Source organism: Stigmatopora argus, chromosome 4 (assembly GCF_051989625.1).
Source record: "Stigmatopora argus isolate UIUO_Sarg chromosome 4, RoL_Sarg_1.0, whole genome shotgun sequence".
Classification (NCBI taxonomy): domain Eukaryota; kingdom Metazoa; phylum Chordata; class Actinopteri; order Syngnathiformes; family Syngnathidae; genus Stigmatopora; species Stigmatopora argus.
In genome coordinates this window covers 12082006-12106043 of record NC_135390.1, presented here as the reverse complement: position 1 = coordinate 12106043, position 24038 = coordinate 12082006, and the positions used below count along the sequence as shown (strand labels likewise).

Genomic DNA, 24038 nt, shown 5'->3' with positions numbered 1-24038 from the left:
TGGCCCAGAGAGATGCAAATCCCTAAAGAACATAATGGCTCCCTTCCTGTGTAAAAATGAGGCTGTAAAGAACGATAATTAGGGTTGTCATGGCAACGGGACCTAGCAAGCTGATGGTGCCACGATCGCTCAGAGAACTTCAAACACTATCAAAGCTCCTGCTGGGCCAGTACAACTGTTCTGGTTTGAATTAGTGGCAGACTTCCACGGTCGCTCTTTAAATTCAAGATCAATATGAAGGACCCCCTTCCAAAAAAAAAGTGACGAGGGAGAAAAGATCCCGCGCTAAAGTTCTGGTCCAAACAGAGCCAGGGTTCTGGATTTCATTAGAGACAATTATCTTATCTGTTTCATCTCACTGCTGCCCCAAAGGTTGGCAGGGGGACCAGCAGTGTCTTTGCAGTTTTAGAAAGGCCGCTGCAAGCCAGAGGCCTGTGGATGAGGTCCTTTAAACACTCGGGTCCCTGCTGCTAGTGATCAAATATTTTCATGCTTTTGTGAATAGATTTTTGTCTTTCAACGCCACATGACATCAAAAACACAACATGGCTGGTGGAGATATTCTGGGATGTTGAATATTTTAAGAGAATTCAAACCATTGATGTTAGTTTTGCTCACAGTTGAAGCTCCATAAGCATGTCTACACTTGTGTCAGGTTTCTAGACGCTGTTCTTCATCAGTCTACATTGCACGCCACTGCTACCTGTCAACACTGCAGTTGCAATTTACAACGCTGGAACTCTTGAGAGGGCATTTATCAAGAAAACTTTTATTTTGAAATTGTTGTTTGCACCATGGGAAATATTCTAAACTCCAGCCTCTAGGACAAATCTGGTATACAGTTTATGTTTGGCCTTGGAGATCAGTCAAGTGTACATTTGAAATGCTCCAAAAGTATATAATGCATGGACATCTTATACTGCAATTCCTAGAAGAAGAAAAGACTATGCACACATATTGAAGTGTGAGTTCAGACCAGCAAGCTTTCTTCTCTGTTGCAGACATAACGCTTCTACAACTCTCCTCTGCCACATTTATACTTCCCCTTCCCGGAATTGGGCAAATCAAAGACCAATTAACATATTTCTGTTAAAAAAAAAATCCAATCATTTTCTGTTTCCAGCACATTTAAACTATCTTGTAACTCTTAGCCCACCATCTTGAAAAATCCCGCAATCGCCAATAAAAGACAACATTTTCAAGTCTTTCACGCCATCAATGAGCTTAGTCATGAGTTTTGGCTATGACAAGAGGGAACTGTATATACAGTTGCCATCAAGGCCTGGCTTAGAGTCACTAGAGATGAAATTCAATATCTGCAGATGTCTATGAATTCCACAATTCTGTAGTTAAATGATTTGAAGTCATTCATTTTTCATATCGATTATAACTGTGAGGCCGACACGCTAACTATACTCATCCACTGGGCCATCAGATTTGAAATCAATTTTAAAAAAAAATTGATTTCTGATTGTTCACTCCCATTCCTTTTGTTTATTCACTCCCATTCCTTTTGTTTCTTTAAATAGTGGAAGGTGTGTTGACAAACTTGTAAAATTATTTCATTATTTCAATTCACTGTTGTAGCGTTCAAAGCCAAAAAGACTTTCTTGATGCCTGATTATTTATGAAACTGACTACGTGTTTTCTTTCAGTTGATATCGGACTGCTTCCTGTTGTGAAATTGGTGATCCTGAATCTTCTTCTCATCTGGAAATGTTTAAAATGTCAAGTGGCTTTTCTTTCTTAAAGAGACGTTAGACCAGAAGATACAATTTGGGCAATCAGTTAAGCTATACGGGCCAAGTTTAAGCTAAGTCTTGAGCTGGTTGCTCTAGGGACGATGCCCTTTCTGGTTGGATGGGCTCGTGGGGTGCGGGGGTGGAGGTAAATAAGCAGAGAGGGACATGGGGGCCTAGGACCCGGAGCTTGAAATTGAGAAGTCTCCTCATCAAGGGTTAGGGATCACGGGCCTAGACTTCCCTTCATCAACGCCAAGCTGGGAAATGCAGAGGACAGCAAGGGTCAGAACATCGCCTGCAGTGCGCTGTTGCCATGGCAACTAACCCAAGGGCCAAAGAAAATAGATGACAAGTACAATAATATTAGGTGTAATCATGAAGATCACTTGACTGCATGGTTTGCAATGTCGACGCTAAAGGCTCCAAACCCAACCCCCCTCTTCCAAAAAGTACTTTGAGAAAAAATGAGTCAGTGTGGTGGTGGTTTTCGTCCACGCTTCCAGAAAGCAGGAAACCTTGAGGGATATGCTTGGGAGACTCTACATGAGCAGCCATTGAGAGATTCCAGTCCACTTCCACAGTGAGATATTTATTTTCCGGTTCTTTGTACTGGGTGCCCTGTAGATGGAATCTCAGATCCTCTTTAAGGGGAAATTTTATGACTTATTAACTGTCAACAGTTCATAACCTCAGAGGAGCTATTTAACGTTTTCTCCTGTGGTCGCACCAGAGAAGTCCGTGTTTGATTTGGACTGGAAAGATATTTGAGTGTTTTCAGTCTCCACCCTGCCCACAAAAGCAACATTTAAAAAAAGAAAGGGGGGAAAAAAAAAGCTGTAATCAGCTTTGACATCAGAGACTCATGTCAAGATAAGGATAATGTGCTCTCTTTGGTATGAAATTACACATGATTTACACAAAGAACCCAATACAAAGATCAAAATCATGAAAAAAACAGGCAACCCTTAAATAATATTGTAATAACCTGTATGCTTTTTGTTTATAGGTAACACTCCATTCATCCTTCATTGGTCTGTGGGTATTTTTCTCCTCTTTTAACATTGATGGTATATTGAGGCTTGTGGAATTGTGTTGGAGGTGTCAGTAAATCATTTATCATCATCCAAAAACAACCATGATGAATAATTGAGTCCAGATGGAGCTGGTTCATGCAAGATAGCAAGGTTCATTTCCTGTCTGTGCTTTGTAAGACAACCTATTACACCTCCCAGGCAGCTGCCGGCTACACAAGCCCTGCCTGAGCATCAATACTCCTCAGGTGCCAATAGAAGAACCACAAAGTGCGCACAACTTCTACCTCCCATAATCGGCCATTCACCCAATACTGCTTTTTATGCACACACATTGTAAATGCATTGTCTATATCAGGATGGCCAAATGTCCTGCATAATGCAACTCAATGCTGTGTGTTCGTGAATGCTTGATGCATTAGGAGCAGGCACAGGGAGGTCAAGCACATATGCACATGCCATCTAACATCTGATATGCCTTCAATTTTTGGACACCACAGCAACACATGGGTCATTTTCTGTTGTCCATGTGACTGTCAACAAGTATGGGTACGTTTAATACAATTGTTGCCGGTCACCACATGAGACTCGTCAATGGTTATTGGTGCTTCTCTCTTTTGTCTTTTGGAAAATAGTATGAATACCACAAAATATATTTCATCAGTTTCATCATTCGGTGCCAATCAATACAGGTTGTACCCAGCCCATAGCAAACTAGAAAACTGACGATAAAGTTCTCAGCATTCTATTCGCAAATAGCATTTTTACACGAACTGATTTGTTTTTCAGTAAAGGAGTCAGCTATATTGTGTTGCTTAATAATTATGATCAAATGTAATCTTAAGTTTATAATATCACATGGGCATACACTAACAGCCAGTAGCAGCTGCATTGTTTATTTTACATGCTTTAAGATGTGGAAGGCTACTCTGAGGCTGCCTTAAAAGCATTCTCTTCCGGGGCCTTGGGCTCCATGTGGAAGTCATTAAGCCCTCCATGCAGGTGACTGACACTGAGTGACCACTCCTCAGGGGCTATGTGTGTGATAATGAAGCACAGTTCCCTGGTTTACCTTTATACACTTTTGATACAATTTATAGTAATCTGATAACTGTTTTATGCTCAGATTTAAAGTGACATTGAATTACATGTGCAGGTGGGAGCATTGCAAAATTCTTACAAACTGAATTTAGTTTTTTCGCTCGCTGCCCTGAAATGGACATCCATCAAATTCAGCATTAAGAATATGCCAGCTTCTAAGTGCATAAACATTAACGGGAATGGGTTTCTGTGAACAGAATTAATCTGGAAATGGATGTCAGGATTGTTTAGAGGAAAAGGTAAATAGTGGAGTGGAATGGAGTGGCCTTCGGACTTTAATGTTATGTTTACGCTGTAATTAGTCTTTTTAGAATGAGCCTCCTGACAGAGGGACTGAGAGTGTGTGGCATGATAGAATAAACTATAAACAGCCCCTGTTTGAAGGATCCTTCACTGCTCATAAACGAAAACGCCTTCCACAAACTACCGCATCTCATTTTCCAAATGGGTGGTCTGACTTTTCCTTGTGTCTCGCTTCCACCAAAACCTCTTCCTTCCACTCGTTTGTTCTGCTGTTTATGCTACTCATTCCACTTCTACACATTTGCATTTTCCCTTAACGTGTTCTCCTCCATTTGACCTTCAGGCTCTGAGCTCCTGCCAATACAAAATGAATGTGGGCCTGAGTCTAGATTTCCATCCCAGTGTAAGTAGGCCCCTTGCACCCTTCCTCTCTAAGACCATTTTTTTTCACTGCATGATACCTACGTTATTGGAAGTGGCTGATTTTACTATGGCTGCTTTGCATTGACTATACCCTTTGTATCAATAGTATTCTTAGCATTTTCGGTCAACTGCTGCACTCTTATATATTTGTTGCAAAGATTCATCGTTGGTGTGTAACATGCATTTTCGAGTAGAAAATCCAAAGTACGGAAGACTATATAAAGAGTCAAAATGAATGTTACTGAATAGTTACAGTTTCCTACGAATTGGCTGTGGATCATTTGTAAATTGCGTGAGACTAAGAATAATTCAGACATGAAGCACGTGCAACAAACCCATGACAAAAAAAAGATAAAAATACAAAACTGGGACAGCAGTCTAGTGGCTGTCCTTTTTTGTCTTTACTCTCAATGCCAAGTATCCTCAGATAAAAAAATGTCTTCTTCCAAACAGCCGCATCAGACTTCAATTAACCCCAAGACTGACCCTCGGTGTCCTCCTTGTTGTAACTTTTTAAAAGTTGCTTTTGCAATTCTCTACAGTACTATGAGATGATTTGAGCCTCAAACTTCAGCCCACATGGTCTGTGTTACAATGTTCACCTGTGCAAACAGGGCAAGGAAGCTTTGGGAAGCAAGGGAGCTGGCAGCAGAGCAGTAAGGAAAGAATAGGTGATGTATAGGTCCAACCAAGTGACAGTATGCATGTATAATAACATTAGTCTTCTACAGGACAAATTTTCTTCCGTTTTCTTTTTTCCCCCAGCCTTTTTCTTGCACGGCATTACCTCCAATAGCAACACATTCCAGTCATGCCTCACTGCTATTCCATGTTTAGAATTCTCATTACAAATGGCATTACACGCACGGGTTGGAGCCGTCTGGAGCACCCACCAGGGAGATATTGTGGACTATAAAGTTGACTGAGACTGAAGCAGAAAGATGAATGCACTCCAACAGTTGTTCTGGGATTCAAAATTTCTCTAACAAAAAATATCGAGTAGAGAGTAGTAATTGAAAGGTCCATCAAAGAACTAGACAGTGTTCTCTGAAGCGGGAATAAGAAACAAATCGAACTTGTTTTTATCTATTTGGCCACTACTTAATTTGTCTTGATAATCAAAATGTCTTTGGTATGCTGGTACGGAGCAGCATTTCTGACTTCTAAGTGAACAATTTATGATTATGAAGTGGAGCTGCCTCTCAGGACACCACGTCTTTATGGAAAGCAGACCCGCTTAACTCTCCCGGTGCTCTTTTAAGTCGGCACAAAATGTGGCATCAGAGGTCCGCGGTGGCGTCACTCTATAGCCGCTCTGGGTTTCATTGACGGACACTACAGCATGTTAAAAAATAGAAGTTACAACACAGTGTTTCCTGCACTTAATGTTCTGTGAACTCTGATGTGGAAAGTGGACGGCATCAGTCAAAGTCTGCTTGACTTCAGACAACTCTTTGCATGGATGAATTTAGCAGAAACTTCAACATGCTTCACAAAACCCTGCATGACTACAGATTCTTATTTACAAAATAAAGTACATTTTCTATTTACAAAACTTGTACCAGCTCTGTATCAGGTATTTTTTCAACTCAGTAGGTTTATACATTCACACACACAATTAGCAGAGGAACCATTTGAAAGCATTTGAATCTGGTGTCCTTTATATCTGCATGTTTTTATACTACCTTTTCATTTCGCACTATTGTCATGCTGTGTACACCCTGAACTAATCGCCCAGCAATCACACGGTATACACAAAAATCCAACCAAATCATTCACACTTACATTCAGACATATTGGTCAGCAAACTACTTTCACCAGGCTCTTAATTTAAAATTTTAGGGCTTCAAACAGAATTTTATAAGGGCAAACACAGGAGTGTAACAAATTATTAGTTAAGCAACATCAAACCGAAATCAATGGAAATGCAGAACATCAATCGACATTATCATCTTTCAGGGGGAATAGCTGTCATTCAAACGTCTTAAATGTTTGAGCAATAAATTCTCAAAACATTTTCTACTTTTAATGCTATATGTAAAATGTAACTAATTTTATAAATGAGCACATAATATTGTATAAAATGGATCAAAAGCCCATGAATAAAATTGAATCGCTGAACACCCAGTAATAATGAAAAATAAAGCATCATTAATTATGAATATCATATTGTATCATCATGAAATTTATGATTACCACCCCTATTGCACAATAGTATAATGTTCAAAAAATATTTGGAATTTATCTTATCAGTTCCATTTATTACTGTAAATCCAAAAAACTTAATTTGCTAAAAAGTTTACCTTTAAATGGTCACATTGATGCTTGACTGTCTCAGAGGATTGCTTTGTTGTTGACTCAAAGTTTTGGGGTGTGTTGTTTTCACACACAAATCTGAATCTGGGGGGAAAAAGAAAACACAATTATTGATGTAAATGTCAAACGGTGGTTAGAACGCCTTTTCCAATTTACAACTCTAGTGGGAGTATGGAATTGTTACTGCTCACAGGCCCATAGAGTGACAGCAATTAATTACGCATAATAAATAGTGTAAATATAATGATGCCGTGGAGGTTTATGACAAAGAGAAATGAGAGGAAAATCACACAAATTAAGTGTGCTGACTTACTTTGTGTAACAAGTTCCCACTTCCACTCTTGGTACATTGCAGCCCTGTTTGTGGCGCATTAACACGAGGCCACGCGACTTGGGAGAGAGAGTTGATCTGTCATTGAACTCAGTTCACTAACAATAGTTAAATTAATATACATACTTATTTGTACTTGGGATGATTTGTCTGTTTGTGCAATGAAATACTCAGTCATACCGTCCGGCATGGGCAAGTGTGCCCTTCTTGTGGGGAAATACGGAAACAAACTTTTACATTACTATTGTCGTCTATGTTAAGGAAAGCCAACAACAACCTTCCCTGAGAAGTTGCTCCATCAAAACTGCTATGTAGCAATGTGGATCTGTCACCCTACTGTTTACGCCAAACAGGAAATTGTATAGTTTACTCCTAATTATAGGCTGTGTGGATTATACAGTAACTCTCAAGGGCACATTTATGCATCTATTGGTTTCTGCAATGCTAAAACCATATTACAGTTACTCAGGATTGGAGTCTAAACTTTGGTAACATTTAAGATTTGGAATCAATGATTGAAGCTGTCCAAGCAACAAATATGACTTCTGGTTTTTGGATTTCATATTGATAATTTTAGTGTGGTTATGTTCACATCAGCACTACATATATACGTTAGAAAGAAAAAAACCCGGCTTGCTATGCCAAAGTTTTACAAAAATAGCAAAATACAACTATTAGCTATTACTCATCTCAATGATTAGTTGAGGTGTCGCTTCACTTTTTCTATACCTAGGGACCATTAAACACAGTTTCTTGGCAAGTATCAATACATACTGAATATTAATTATAAATTCAGGACTAAATATGCACAGAAGCAAATAACTGTCTTTTTATGAAGCTAAAGATCACATTGAAATTCAGCAATACAAACAACTGACCTTACAGAAAAAAAGAACTATTACCGTAATTTTAGGACTATAAATGGCAACTTTTTTCACCTAATTTGTAATCTGCAATTTATAGTCCAGTGCAACTAATAACGTATATTAGCAGATAACATTTTCTCATAAAACTTACTAGGTGCATCTTACATTATAAAAATTACAGGACTACGTACATCATTCCTTTGAGAGGGATACTAATTAGGGAATGATGACCGTATATATGGTAAATATAACTCAATAAACAATGGGAAACAACAAGTGTTTAAGAAATGTTTATCTCTGTATAATGAAAAGGTATGTTGGAATTTCTTGAATTTTGGCATAAAGTATATTATACTCACAAGAGGTGCAGAGGGTGCCAGAGCCTATCCCAGCTAACTACAGGCACCAGGCGGGGTACACCTGAATTGGTGGCCAGCCAATCGGGGGTGACAAGGAGACTGACAACAATTCAAGCTCACACCTATGGACAATTTAGAGTGTTTAAACAGCCTACCCCGCATGTTTTTTGGGGGATGTGGGAGGAAACTGGAGTACCGGGAGAAAATCCACGCACGCCCGGGGAGAACATGCAAACTCCACACAGTGAGGACCGACCTGGGATCGAACCCCCAACCCCAGAACTGCGATGCGCTAACCACTCGGCCGTCACTGGGTCCCTCATTAAAACTATATTTTTGTCTTCTGAAGATATTTTGTTGTTTATTTGTTTGTGTTTTAAATTACTGACCTGTTGCAACATCCTCTTGTTTGACTGAAGATCAGAAATGGTAGTGCTTTCGTTTTCCCAATGATGAATTGCACCTGCTCAGGCTCAGGATGGCAAAAGTAAATCCCTCACAAAAATGGTCTCTATTATTAATCTACAGTTTAGATAAGGTTTTTGGTGTTTGTCATTTTTCCTCCACCCATGACATTCACCTCAAACATTCGATTTTGGTTTAATCAGTCCAGGATTGTATAAAGATTATGCTGGGGAACATTCGAGTACGCCTAACAACATTCAAACGTGGCGCACAATTTAAATAGACAGCAATGGCATGCGCATTGTAGATATCAGATGTAAAGCTAGAGGTCTCAAGGCAGAGTCGGCAAACTAGCATCCATCTTAGGTCAGAGTTGTTCTCAGGCGGCAGGCTCTAAGACGGCAGAGCAAAGGCCAATGCTTTTCTCAATTCAATTAAATACGCTTAATTTTCAGATTTTTTATTTTTTTTTAAAGCGATTTACAAACGGGTTTCTATATAGAAAAACGTATTTGCGTGGATTGGAGTCAGGCTGGGTTTTGAGAATGTTATAAATACTCTTACATTCGCATTACGACATTACTGGCATTTACAACAAACTAAGCTGTTTATAATTTAAGCAGTCTATAAATATTACAAGTAAGCTGCATGCACTATTGACCGAAATTTTATTTTATTTATATTTTGATTAAATGACACTAACACAAAATGACCAACAAGTGAGAACATCTGTGAATGAGACATTTATCTTCATCTATGTATATCAATTACTTTAATTTATTTTTTTGTCTCAGGCAACACACTGTTTTTTATTTGTTTGCTTTATTTTATCTTATTAACAACTAATTTATTAAAATTAGGACCGTTTTGCATTTCATGGCTACAAAACATTGCTGTGGAAAGATGATGGAATTTATTATAAATAGTCCTTCTGGGTAATAAAGTATGCTAACATTATTACTCACTTTATCATTGTCCAAGTATTAGCCAGTGGCCAGAGAGTCTACCATTTGTTATTATTATATTATGTCTTCTCAGAGACGTTTCCTTATGACACTCTTGTGTACAGCCATTATAGCCACTAGCTGGATCAAATCAGTAGTTAGAGATCAAATTGCTTACATTTTTCAAAAAGAAGAAAATTAGAACACCAGGCCACCCATCACAGACATATCAGACTTAATGTGCACAGCAGTGCATTTGACTTAAATTTGCAACATGTAGGCAGCAACTAAAATGGAGCTTAAAGCCTTGATTTCTCAGCATCAGCAACGCACTAAAGAGTTTTAGCAAAATGTGTCTCCTGTATGCACACAGATGTTGCCCTGAGATGTTCAACATATTATACATCGCATGTAGCGTGACATGCAATCAACTTCCATGGATGTTGTGTTATTTTAAAATTTTGCATCTTCAATTTGTAACTTCCAGTGATGAAGAGACAGCCCTTAAATCTCTGAATTATTACATCGTCACAGTTGCTACGGTGGTAATGTGACTGATTGTAAGGGAGTAGTACTAAAACACTAAAAGTTATTGGGTTTAGATTGTACCTTTTGGAATGTAAAATCAATCAAAAAACAAAATGATGAGAAAATGATTACCCATTGAAGAAAAGTATAGTTAAGGTATAATCTTATGTGCAAACAAAAGGAGTGTTTATATGTTTTTTTCCCTCAATTCTGCCGTAGTTTATCTGAGTGAAAAACTTTCAAAGACTAATTGTACTGTTGGTTACACTGGAATTGAAGAAAAAAACATTAGGAGGTCAGGAGTAAGCCAGCTGTGGTATTCCAAAAGTGTTTTAAAAAGAGAACCTTGAGACAACAACATGGGTTCATTTTGCTGCATTTTAAGAGCCACATCCCGTAAAAAGTACTAGAGAAACCCCAACGGTTCCCAGTCACAACCCGCAGCTGGCAAAATGAGTAGCTCCGAGTGGGACCCCCTGATGGTCTATTGGCGTGGAGTGGCAGAAGAAATCTTGTTTCTTCCAAGCCCTCAGGATGTCATTTCAGCCAGCAGAACAGTCAGGCAACACTTACAAGCACAGCTTGTCCAACCATTTGGAGAGCGGGAGACTACTTTTATGGTCTCAGAACCGGACGGTGTTAGGGAGGTAAAGGCATATAAAAGTGCCTTGTCCGGGCAATCAAAGTAAAGAGAGGACAACCTTGTTGACGCCAAAGATGTGGTGATGGTGATTCTCACAGACAGGAGAGTCCAAGTTTGTCCTCCCCTATCACTCTTTAGTGAGGTTGCATCGCAAGATTCCTCACTATCACTCGGGTCAATCAGTGGCCGACTCAAAGCGGTTCCTAAAGCCGGACAGTCTTTGAACACAGCAGGGAAAACTCCCCCAGTCTCTTATCTCATTAAACTTGAAAAGGTGTATTAATCCTTAAGAGGCTAAGATAACAGTAAGGTTGACACTAGTCAAGGAGACTGACAGTATTATAAACGTTATCTCCAAGGGGTCATCAGTGGTTTATCTGAGTGGACAGGAGGAAAAGTTATGGATCTCTTTCTCTGCTCTTAAAAGGGTGTTTAAAGTCTACTGAGAATTATAAGATTTTCCTGCTTTGTTTATATATTTTTCTATATTTAATCTATTTATACTACATATACTAAATATCACCATTAAAAAATACTACTTTTGTTTCCATTCATCTCACCTTATTCCCCCATTGACAAGGTGTCTAAACTACGGTCCGTGGGCCAACTGCGGCCGGCTGCCCATATGTCACAACAAATGACAAAATATCATTGAAAATGGTCCGCACACGAAGCTTGAGTTCAGAATACATGCTGTTGCACTTCTCAGTTTTAACACTCATTTAGGTCTCCTGCTTTAAAGTTATTGAGGGTCCTTGACCAAAAAGCTTGAATTGATAAAGTAAAAGAGCTGTGGTGTCCAATTTTTTTTCTGAAGGCTGTTGTCAGAAAAACCAATGGATGCAAATACAAAAAACAAGTTTGGAAATCATTCTCTATGGCTATACTCTTATGCGCCGTAGATTTCCTTCTTCAGCTCTCCACTTCTCCACTCAAATGGTCACGTTTTCATTAGCTACCCTTCCTAATCTGCATGCTGTATCCCCCGAATACTTGCTTTTCTTGTTCATTCCAGATATGAAAGTGAAATACTTCAAAGAGTTTGCTAAAGTCCATTTCCACATTTTACAGCAGATGCAGCCTCCACTGAATAAATCTTGTGAGGTTTATGATTTAATGGCAAATGGCAGCCCGTAAAGAACAAAACGCTGGCCTTTCAACAAGCCAGTGCATCACAAGCCACAAAGATTCCGTCAGCTTTCAGCAGCACACCCATCTGACATCAGACCACCTCCCTGCTTTTTCTCTCTATTTTACACGTCAGGACACAAAAGACTCTTCGCTTCTAGTTGTCAATTCTGCACTGTCCCAAGTCTCGAGCACGGTTTAAGTGCACATGGAAAGAAAAACACCACGTTGTACCACTAGATGCCAGATTCATGCAAATCTCAAGGCGCCCGCTAGAAAGCTGGAAAATTTCCTTTGCTGCTTTAAGCTGTCTGTCATGCTCAACATTGGTGGGCAGGAGTTGGCAGAATAGGGTTTCACTGAATAAATGTCTTTACTGATTTATCTCTAAATTATAAGGGTGCCCTCACATGTGAAGTAAACTCTCAGCATGTACAGATTTGAGTCACTATTGTGGAAGACCAGAATGTGTAGGTGGTGAATGCTGTTTATCTTCTGTGGATGCTGTAGTCATAACGAAACATCAATCTCTTTTATAGTCTGCGTATGATTGACAATCAACGTACTCTATGTATATTTTGAAAGAATAACGTATTAAAAAATAATAATTCACAATTTTTTATGAATATCTGAGGGGAGCGTCTCCATCCAAATCATGATTACAGGGCAAACGTTATAAACAATGAAAGGATGCATAATTATTCATTAAATCTTAAATGTACAGCAAATTCCAAATGTCTAACCAGCCCTGTTTGATAAAAAGAATGAAACTAAGGTCCAATGGGAGAACATGCAGCTAAAATCTTTATCCTCTTGCACACATGGGGAAAAATAGGCACTAATTGGCTGAGAAAAAATTCATCTCAACAATGTCAATCATCCAAACAGACCAACGAGATGTTTAGGTTAATTGTGTATACTCGCCCAAATAGGTGTGTAACGTTATTTCTATCTGGTTCGGTTTGTGTTTTTAGCGTGGACTTAAAGTAGATGTATGCTTCAGTGGTCTTTACTTTGGCATGTGTCCTGCCTCGTTACATAAAAAATATACAATGTGCACAGAGTTTATTGCTTGCATCAAAGACCAATGGGTGACCGGGTGTTAGTGATGCAGCCTACGCTGCAAATCTTGAATAATTCTTTACTAGATTTGTCGTTTGCAAATGAGAGAACTGTCATTCTGCGGCATAAAGCTTGAATTGTAGGCTGCACTGGAGCCAATCTCTAACCCTGTGGTCCTTGGGGCCCAGAGAAACATTCCACGTCTGTCTTTTGAGCGTACTGAATTCATTTTTGGAGTCAATCAATCAGTCGTCTCCGATGACGGCCGCAAAACAACTACGTTGCGGCTGTGGGTCATCAGTCCAATTGGTCGTGATGGAAGTGTGAAGGGGCCAAAATGCTGAAACCTTCTTGAATTCAACACTCTGCAACATCGTCCCCTACGGATGGCTTCAAAGGCAAGCATACGTCACGTATAGAACATTAGGAAGCAAGCCTGACGTGTGCGGTCGAAGCTATTAGTTTTGATTCATGTCAGCATGACAAAATCAAAACTCTAAAAGGAATACAGTTTATTTTTCTCTCTGAGTGCTAGTTTTGCACGATTTTTGAACTTGTATTTATTGCTGCCTGGTCTGGCCAGCTTGCTTTGTCAAGAGTGTGTTTAAATAGTAATATTTTTACCAAGAAAAGTTCTCATCATCAAGGGTGGTCCGGGTACAAAGTGTATACAAACTAATATATTTAAAATTAGCGATCTGATCACGTAAATTTCAGAACAAGATTTTAAAATGTATTTGTTTACAGTTTAATGTATTAACTCATTAGCTGACATTAAAGGCAAGAGGTGTAGAATACATTTTGCTGACAGCCGATTTTTGTTGTTGCTGTTCCTTTGTTGTAATCACTGTTATTTAACAATTACTAAATCAAATCAAAAGGTTTTATTGTCATCATACACAGCTGCGTATGACAAAAATGGCGAAAGATTACGAGCTAGCCAGGAGTCGAACCTAGAATCTTCTGATCCGTAGTCAGACGCGTTATCCATTGCGCCACTAGCCCGATGTTGATGACGCTCTGTTTAAGTTAAAAAACAAATACACATATATGCATCTGCTACTATTCCCGGCCCTCCTACATTTCCTCGTTATCAGATCTGGACTCGGTATTGGCAAATTCTCAAAATTTGGTCACTCGGATTTTCATGCAAAAATATATGATTGGGACATCCCTAGTTAGTAAAGAAACTCATTTCCTGATCAAACTCTCAGGAGGCAATGTTGGCCTCGTAGGCTCTTACCTAGCATCTGAGGCCAGCAGCAGCACTCACTAAACGGGCTGTGAAATCGCCTAAGCCGTGTTGAAGAGTAAGTCATACATCAGTTCATCTTATCTTGAATGGACTTGTGCTGTCACAATCTGCCCTGCGCATTCACTTCAAACGGCGCATTAGAAGAGGTTCTTAAGCCCCTAGTAAAGGCTTTATAAAGATACCTGGGGAAAAGAAGACCTGCATTAGTGTGGGAAAAGACCATTTGAGAAGGTTTGTGTCAAATATGAAAGATATTTGCTGGACAGCTTCCAAAGTCGTGGCTGTAATGCTGTCATTTTTGTAAACTATATACAATGTTGCTGAGGCAACATCAGATTTTTTTGTGCCGAGTTTCTGTGTTTTTTTTTGTTGCAAGCTGAGCGGTTTGATGTCAAACATTCCCTCAGGTTATGGTCTTTCTTAATTATATTGAAATTATATGTTAATTTCATTGAGCAAATGTCCACTTGAATTTTTTGTCCAGTTTCAGAATCTATACAAAAAAGTCAATAGTTATAATAATACTGCTCTCAAACACCTTTTTTGGTTTGTCTGTTTAAAGGGTCAGGTGACAATTTCGTTTTTACTTGTATGACAGATGATAAAAATGCTACTTCAAACATTTACAGTTTACACTTAATAAATGTTTTATGATGGCCACCATTTGTGCCTGGAACTTATTGCATTTCTGTAACATGGGAAGAAATAGTTTGGAAATTACATCATGTGACATATTGTGGTCAACTGCAGAGGTCGACTCCTTTTCTGAATAACATGTCAGAGTGAGCGGATTGCTTGTAAATTGGAGCAGTTTATCGCTCAAGGGCACTTGCTCACTATTTTGGTGAGTATTGAAACTGTGATGTTTCAAGTGTAAGTCAGACAAATGAAATAAATCTACAAGAACATGGAAACAGGGTAAATTGACTTTATTTGATTTAAAAAAAGTGCGTCACACAAGGCCAAAAGAAAAAAGATCGAATGAAGAAAAAAAAAGCATACGCCTCCCCCCCATTTTGATATTCCACACCCAGGGGGTTCTTCTCATCACAATTAAATCAAAGAGGCAAGAGAAAAGGACTCACATTGTTCTGATGGTGTTTACTTAACCTAGCACATTAAAACTTGGACAAAGTGACTTGTACAGTTCATAAGACAGACAGCTCACGTGGATCCAAACACAGACTCTCACGAGCAGATTTACACGTTGGAACGGGACGGTTCACGACTATCCAGTACATTGGACTGATCACTTTTAAGACGGACTATACATGTTGCAATGGGCACTTTGAAGGAAAATAGGACCAAATGAAGAAAGTCAAGGTCCCAGCCCGTGTTCTTTTTTTTATGCGTTACATCAAACCTGTATGTTGAGGTAAGCATGCCACTGGGGAAAAGAGAGGAAGCCATCTCCCATATATAGGACTCCCTTGGCCGTATCTCCACTCACTTTGTAATTCGCCTTGACAGTAAATCAATTGTGAAGCCTGGCCCCTTGGTCTCCTTACTTAGTCCAAGCCAAGGTCCTCCTCTCGCAAACATTCCTACACACATGAATCACTGCAACTCCTGGCTTCTAGAAGGCATTTCCTGCCCGGCCCTCTCTCTCTCTCTCTCTTTCTCTCTCTTTCCCTCTCACTTTCTCTCTCTCTCTTTCTGTCTCTCTCTCTCCTTCTCTCTCGCTTTGACTCTTCTGCTGAAAGCTGGGCAGGAGCGTTTTGATTTGGACCCGCAGGGAGGAGAGCTCAGCTAACACTGGGACCAGACGGAGACAGCATGTGAAAGAGCATGAGTGTTGGTGATGCATGTGCAAGCAAGTTGGGGGTATATATGTGTGTGTGTGTGTGTGTGTGTTTGGAGGGTTGGTGCTTTATCGTAAGAACTGGAATCCGAGCAGTGGCCCGTCTTCAATCGTCATCAGTCAACACGGGCCAACGTCTTGCGTCAGCATTTAAAATGTACATTCTCTCTAAGACAGATGTTCAATCTTTAAAATGGAACATCAATGTAGATTTTCCACAATAACAGAGTAAGTATAGGGTTCTTCTTCTCTCCCCCCCTTAAACACACGGCAAAGATTCACGATCGTATTCAGTGCTGAGGAGCATTCAGTGGTGAGAATGTGCACAAAGGGAGCGTGGGTTGGCTCGTCCACACCGTGCACCTGTTTGACCTGTCCCCTAGAGATACACTATGACTCTAAATCCACAGTTATAGTGTACATGTTCATCATCTTCTGTCTGTCGAGCAGTCTCCAAACGACCGTAAGCAGCTCGTTTGTCTTGGTATTATATACATAACAATGTAACCTACGTACAGTATTTAGTACATGAGGATCACGGCTGGAGAGATCTCAAAGAGATTGATGAGCAGGCCAGCCACGGAGTGGAAAAAGCGATCATTTCTTACGACAAGGAAGGGCCTTACAGTGCTGCGTGTACACTAAGGGCATGTGAATGTTGGAGTGTGTGACCGGCTCCCCGTAATCCTCAGATCATGGCTCTTATCACCAGCCTCCCTTTGACCTGGTGGAGATAGGCGCTCCTCTCCGCCTCTAAAATCTCGTCCTCGCTATCCAGGGGCTCCTCCTTCACCTTGATGACCCCGTAGTGCGCGCCGGGGAGCTCGACGCTGGAGCCGTTGCCGCTGAGCGTGAGTTTCCGAATGACTCCTCCGGGGGGCAGTCTGTCCTCCTGCATGCGCTCCAACTGCTCCCGGCGGAGGAGTTCCTCCTGCTCCTCCTCGGACTCCTGCAGGTGTGCGTTGGGTTGACGCAACTGCTCGATGGACTTGGATAGCAGCTGCCCAACGTATAGAGAAGAAGACAACTTAATTTGACGCAGGAAGCAGTTATTCATGCAGAGAATGTTCACGGAACAACATACTATTTCAGACTCAATGCAACAGAGGGTGTAAACTAAGTTCTGCGACTGTGCAGCAAAATTGTTCCAGTGTAATAAAGCATACATAAAAAAGAAACAAAAAGCATTGTATGAGCAGCTCAACCTAAGTGGAAATCTGGAATGCATCAAAAGTATACAATTTGGAAAATGGTGCCTCAAATGTCAATTATTTAACTCTTTAATCTGTGTCAAAAACCTTGCGATATTTCAGCTTGGTAAGCATCTTAAAAGTGTTTTGTTATTCTTTGGCTGTTTTACATTTTTGTGGTGCTGAATGGATAATTGAGAGCATAAAAATAGAGCCAAAACTAAATTTTAATGCAACTTAGAACAATGCTGTCTGATGTGGAATCAATACGGCAAATTGTCATCAAGTATATACTTTTTTTTTTTACAATGGTTAGCCTCTTTCTAGACTAAAAAAGAACTACACTAGAAAGAATGGTACCTCAGTATATTTTCAATTATTTTAAATGGGAGCATTTATTTGGAAATAAAAAAGGCCAAAAAGTCAGCATATATGTATACACTTTTTACTTACTACATGGTGGCACACAATTACAGTTCCACCAGAAGGGGGCTCTACACCCAACCACTACAACTGCCTACTAACCAACTGATCCACAGTAGTTAGATCTTTTTATAAATCTCTCTATTTAGAGGAATTAGCCTCTTTACTTCAGCCTTTGTAAACATTGTGCAGACTTTTTCCAAACGCCTAATCTCTTGTAAATTTCCCTTTGCTGCCCCCTACTGTTGCAGTCACCAGAGGATGTGTAAAAACAACAGTCCCTGAGAAGCTTGTATACTGGGAAAGTAATTAGGGCAATGTTTCAATGATCCCTGGCTGTAAACACTAAGGGCTCATCCCTGATTAGTGGCCATTTATAACCTCTGCCTTAGGTGGCTTTAGCCCACGATCTCATTGGACCAGCCTGGCATGCTCATGGAAACTTCTTTTTACATCAAATCAGCTTAATTGAATCTTCACAGAACGTATTTACATTTCCGGGAGGATCATAGATGTTTATCGACTCCACTGCACTAATGTTTATTTGGAGGGGGCCTCTGTCTTAATGAAATCTTGAAATATTGGAAATTCTATTCATAAAATGCAAAATAAATAAAAAGAAATACCTTATTATGTAAGTATTTGATTCATTGAAAGCTTATAGTCTGCTGTGCATGCATAACTTTAGTTAAATGATGAGTTCAAATGTGCAATAATAGTGACAACTTAATTGCCATATTGCTGTTTCTTGGACTTGGTTGTCAGTAAAACTGGTCTTTAAATTCACATAAATAAGAGCCTTGTTTTTATCGTTTCTATGTTCAAATAATGATGTTTCGTTTAAATCATTTAAAGCAAAATGATCTTTTATGTCAGCAAGAAAGTGGAGAAAACTGAATTGCTTGAAAACAAGCAGTTGTTTTGTGACTTATCTTTAATTCCCTTTAATGTAATGCAGGAAACTGTTTATAGCTGTCGGTATTTTGATAGGAACATGGTTCAATTGGCCTTTTTATATGAAGGTGGTGAAGTTGAAATCATTTTCGGCAAAGTGGTCTATAACATGGCATCTTCTGTTAGAAGAAATAATGCCATTTCAGATTTTATTAAAGGAAATCAGTGCGATCCATGTCTTGCTCGGTATTTGAAAATAAAGATAGTGATAAATGCTTGCTATTTGTTAGCTGTACACATCAACTGGCAGCTAGTTTTGCTCTGTATTTCCTCTTCAGTGGTTTCCTATTCCTGTCTTTGGCCACATCAGTGCAGCTCACACAATGCCGCCTTTCACAGTGCCGGTCACCTCACACGCGTCCCTCACCAGAATAATTACTCTCTTGTGTCTTGGCGAGGTGACCTCGACCAGCCTTTCAAAACACAAATATTGCCACAGAGGAATATAATGTATTCTAGGCTTTTTTTCTCCTCCTCCGTTTGAACTATAACTGAATTGAATTTCACAGCGTTAGCATGTGAACAGCACTGCTGCCTTGAGCTATGATAACAGAATTAGTGCAGGGGAAGCATTCCTTCCTCGTTTTTTTTGCTGGGCAAATTTAACAGCAGCGGGACCGCGGGGAAGAAAAGACCGCAGGTCAGAATTCAAACTGGTCAACCACTGATGATTTGACAATAATTTGGATTTTGTTTCCATAAAGTTCAGTAAGTTTAACCCCCTGCTGGATAATAGGACCTATATTACTCATTCCAGAAATGGATGTACAGAAAGTTGTTGAATGTAGTATTCACAAACCTTATTTATGTGGATCTGTTGTTGATATTGTTTCTGTTTTTCCAGGAAGTGCTGGTGTTGCTGTTGGATGACAAGTTGGGCCAGGGTGTTCTGGGGCAAGGGTGCTGACTGGGTCCTGTTCAAAGGCCGATGTTTGGGTAGTTTTGGACGATTACTCGATGTGCGATCCTTAATGGTCAGAGGAGATGGAGGGTGTGATGGCAAGGAGCCTGCACCTTGGTAAAGAGAACAAGCTTGCGTAAAAATAGAATATTCGGTTCCTCCGACTTTGTATTTAATATGATGTAAGGAACATTTGTCATGAGGCAAGAAAAGCTTACCAGTGGAAAGCATTTTTTGCTGCCTCATCTGCTCCTTCTGCAGGAGGTGTTGCAGCAGAGCCTGATGACTGGAGCTTACTCTGGACTCGAGACCATTCTGAAAATGATGGCCTGGCAGTCCGGTCTTGGGCTCTATTGACCTGTCCTTCAAGCCCACAGCCGCCTGAAAAAAGAAAAAAAAAACAGATACTCACTGTGACTCACTTAATACACCACATGTAAGGCTCAGGAAAAATGTAGTTTTCTATACGATGGGATGCAATAAAGATATACGTATTAGCACGCTTCATTGAAATGTTGCACAACTGAATAATAATAAATCATCATTGGGCAGGTTATCAAGCATTGCACTTGAGTGAACTTGGGCTTTTTGCAGAAGTGGTGATAAATGAGTTGGAAGATAAAGAGCCGGCTTGATACCAGACACTGCACGGCAATATTTCTCTAATGGGTGATAAAATCTTTCAGGGCCAAAGAGGTCAGTACCCTGTGATCTTGTTGTAGACAGGCGCTGATGGTGATTTTCAAGATACACAACCAAACAATCGGACTTCTCCAGAGATACTTACGCTAATGGGTGACGATGCAGTCGGAAGCCCAAAAGAGATATTAGGCAGGGACGGAGATGTGTACAAACTCAACACAGACATGGAGCTTTCGGGCCGAAATAGTCTTGGCTGTGAAGGCCATCTCTAAATGAAGGAGGTGAGAAACAAAGGAATTCAGTTAGTAAAAATACGTACTTGATGTGAGCCATTGGAAAGAGGCATTGGGTGTTTTACTCAAAGTTCTAAAAGTAGTGTCCCTGCCCAATTGCTTCATCCCCAGTGGATCAAATGCTAGCTGGTCCCCGCCCTCGGGGTCTGCTCTCTACGAGGACAGCAGCACTGGGGCACACTTCCTGTACCCAGCAGAGAAGGGACCCAGCATGTGGCTTTGGAACAGCCTTGTTTATCCTTGCGACCCCTACCAGTACTCAGTGACCTGTATGTGGATATCCGGCCCATATTCGACCCGAGGGACCCGTTCCCTCTGAAAAACGATACCTAATGTAACGGTGCATAAACATGCATTGCTTTTGCAACAGGCATGAGGTCTACAGGCAGCTCTGGACTTCACCATTAAGTATCACGAGAGCCTTCACTCATACCGCAACAATATGCAGTTTGTGTGGTTGCGCTGCTCGCACGCGGGTGTCTTTTTGGCTACTAGCGGCTGGAGTATCAATTAAACGCCATGGTCCGTTTGTTTCCCAAAGCCATGATGTCAGGTCGTCTCTGCGTTCTCTGTCACTGCAGGTCTTCGAGAGAATAAACCGGCATGGTTCAGGAAAACACAGCTGCTCTGTTGGGATTGCGAGTCGATGTGTCATATCTGCCACCCGCTATAATGGTCTTTTTTGTTAGCTCGGTCCAAGGGGAATCATGGGCTAGAACTCAGCCTTGAATCTATCGGGGAATGCCTCGGACGAGTCGTGAAGCCAAGCCAATGACAAGCCAACTCTGAAGTTCAGCGCCAAACTTTATATTGTTTTTAAAAGGCGCAATTGTGCAGAACATCTGGAGGAATAATGAGTGATTTAAAAAAAAATTAAAAAAAGAGCTGGATTCTAACTCTTTCTGTTGTTTGCACTTAAACACTCACATTTCCTGCAAAATGTGTTGTTTTAACACAAGTAAACCTGGCTCAGTCGGACATAGAGGTCAAGCTGTGCCTCTTTAATGTCAGTGCGGGTAGTCATTTTCACTGGAGGGGAACAGACAGAGGGCAAATGGCTGTTTTTATAGCTGCGAGTAGAAGGGCAGCCAAGCATTTTGTACTCCCCCCCCTCTCGCCACCCAACTTTCTTTTAACATGACTACTATACCAGTTTCATTCGTTTGGCGGATAAAAGGCAAATGTACCTCAGTTCTTGTAGTAGTTGGCAAACTGGAAGGTCCATTTTCTGCCCCCAAGGCACTGGAGGCCCCAATGGGGGAGCTGGGGCCTGAGCCAGGGGCACTTTTAGTGGGCGTGGAGTCTATAGAACATATAGGAGTCGGCTATTATTCATGTAAATCGACGCTACACACAAAGACTTGAAAAAGAAAATATTATGCTATCATAATATGAGCTGCCTCAACATTAAGCCTGTTATACTAATGAGAATCAATAGAAAAGCTTTATTTTAAATATTTAAATAAATCAATTCATAATATAGAACTATATGGCCTAAAAACTATTAATTAGAAAAGCAGAAAAACTAACTAAAGGATAAAATAGCTTTGTCATACCCATTAGCTCCAGAGCCCTCTTCTTGTAAGGTGTCACAAGGTTGCCATCTTTTCTTTTCAGCATGGGGCTGCTCCGTCTCTCAGCTACCTTCTGTTTCAGTCTGGAGCGTACTTTCAGGTTGGGCTCAGAGGCTTAAAAATAAGAAAAAAGAAGAAAAAATATAAGGAGCAGGCCTTTTGATTATTAGCAAATCATTCTAACAGGATGAAAAATTATCAAATCGTGTAAGTCAAGCAGTATTCTTTCATCTAGCTAGTTTAATAGAACTTGTGAAAGGTATCCTAAAATCACAGACAATCCATCAACTTCAAAAACAAAAGGAAATATTATCACACTTCTACAATTTGGGGCTTCCAGAAAAATTACAAAAAGTTTCTGATCAATTAAATGACTCAGGATTGGGCCTATTTCCACCTCATCTGGTCCATATTAGCTCTCACAACAGTGAGATCCTGGGGAAATTATGCCGCTACCTGCCGCACTGGTGACCACAGTTTGATACAGTAGCAACAGTTGAACTAACACAAAAACATGGCAGATGTTTCAGGCTCCCCGCTCCACCTCCCCCTAATGCAAAACAGAAATACCCACATTCTCCTCACTCCTAACCTGATCCAGACCCAATCAGTCAGCTGTAATAGAACAGCCAATATTTCTTCTTCCATACACAGCATTTTCTGACTTGACACTGACCTGACCTGACTATTATATATGATTTTCAAAGCATAAATTCACAATATCTGAATCGATCTAAGAGTTACTAAAGATGAAAGGCAGAGCACAATGTTTGTATGTGTGAGTGGACTTCTTTATAATTTGGAATTCAATCAGAGTTTGGGAAGGTATCTGAACGCTGACCTCTTCATGTCGCGACTCACAAGGTCAACACAGCACCACATTGCTGTTTTCTATCACATCCCTTTGGACATCCCACACAGCCAAAGCAAGAAACAAATCCCATACGTATACTTGGCACTATATTGCTGCAGTCATGTTATGTAAATCTGTTACACAACCGACACGCTTCTTAATTATTTAATTTGTGAATCAATATTTCAAGAGATATTTCAATGTTCGCATTGTGTAGCGCGTACAGCGAAATATGGGGATGTAGGGCCATGACGTAGGACTACTACTAGAGGGATGGGTATGAGGGTTGGGGGGTGAGGGGGCGATAAGGGCACAGCGGGCCAGATGCTGCTATTTTTGGCATTTGTCAAAGCAGGCAAAGCCTCATCCCTAATACGTGGCACGAACCTCTAATCCTGTGGGTGTGAGGATGAATGAAAACGCGCTCGGGAGGGAGAAAGGAGGCAGCAGAGAGGAAAAGGAGGGAAGAGGGGCTGCTGGGAGTCTTGTGAATCTGTTTCACGCCCCACTGCCTTGATTGCTTTCTATTTTTACACACTGCTGCCACCGGGCAACGTATCCCAATTGGTCGCCACGGGAACGCTAGACAGCAGTATGGGAAGAAACACTTTCTCACTGGTCTTCATGGAGAGAAAAAACAAAACATAGTGATGCTTTGTGACACAGGAGGGAATTATAGCTGTCTTAATGTGCAGTAGACCCTCCAAGTATATATATATATATATATATATATATATATATATATATATATATATATATATATATATATATATATATATATATATATATATGTATTCCATTTTCCCTCAGGCTTTTAAATGGTTGAGTAGACATTACCGTTTTAGCAGGGGTTCATTTTTTCCTCTAGTGTGATAAATAACCCATAAAATATTGCCTTAGCATTTAAAAATGTTATTGATGATGGTGGTTGCACATTCTCTAACTTATAATGTATTTGAGCTCAGGTGAGAAGTCAATGTACATGTGTATTTATAGAGTAGGAAAGTGGGTCGAAAGCAGAGTTCCTGCT

General features: G+C 40.3%; 1 protein-coding gene, 1 long non-coding RNA gene and 1 other non-coding gene across 7 annotated transcripts in view; all 3 read right to left on the bottom strand.

Moving 5' to 3' along the window:
• Positions 1 to 9078, bottom strand: part of LOC144072567 (uncharacterized) — a 40225-nt gene extending 31147 nt beyond the window's left edge. Inside the window, exons 1-2 of the long non-coding RNA XR_013299835.1 lie at positions 8802 to 9078; positions 6844 to 6940 (exon numbers count right to left, since the gene is read on the bottom strand). This is a non-coding gene — a long non-coding RNA (uncharacterized LOC144072567). The remainder of the gene's footprint in view (positions 1 to 6843; positions 6941 to 8801) is intronic.
• A 4976-nt stretch (positions 9079 to 14054) lies between these two features.
• trnar-acg (transfer RNA arginine (anticodon ACG)) lies at positions 14055 to 14127 on the bottom strand. Its single transcript has one exon. It is a non-coding gene; the product is annotated as a tRNA-Arg (tRNA).
• A 1885-nt stretch (positions 14128 to 16012) lies between these two features.
• hdac9b (histone deacetylase 9b) overlaps positions 16013 to 24038 on the bottom strand; it is a 33311-nt gene continuing 25285 nt past the window's right edge. For all 5 annotated transcript variants that reach the window (XM_077599361.1, XM_077599358.1, XM_077599357.1 and 2 more), the window contains 6 exons: positions 22138 to 22269; positions 21769 to 21884; positions 20434 to 20556; positions 19865 to 20027; positions 19545 to 19759; positions 16013 to 17178 (listed from right to left, as the gene is read on the bottom strand). In XM_077599361.1, the coding sequence (XP_077455487.1) occupies positions 16867 to 17178; positions 19545 to 19759; positions 19865 to 20027; positions 20434 to 20556; positions 21769 to 21884; positions 22138 to 22269 (1061 nt within the window). In that variant the 3' untranslated portion in view covers positions 16013 to 16866. The remainder of the gene's footprint in view (positions 17179 to 19544; positions 19760 to 19864; positions 20028 to 20433; positions 20557 to 21768; positions 21885 to 22137; positions 22270 to 24038) is intronic.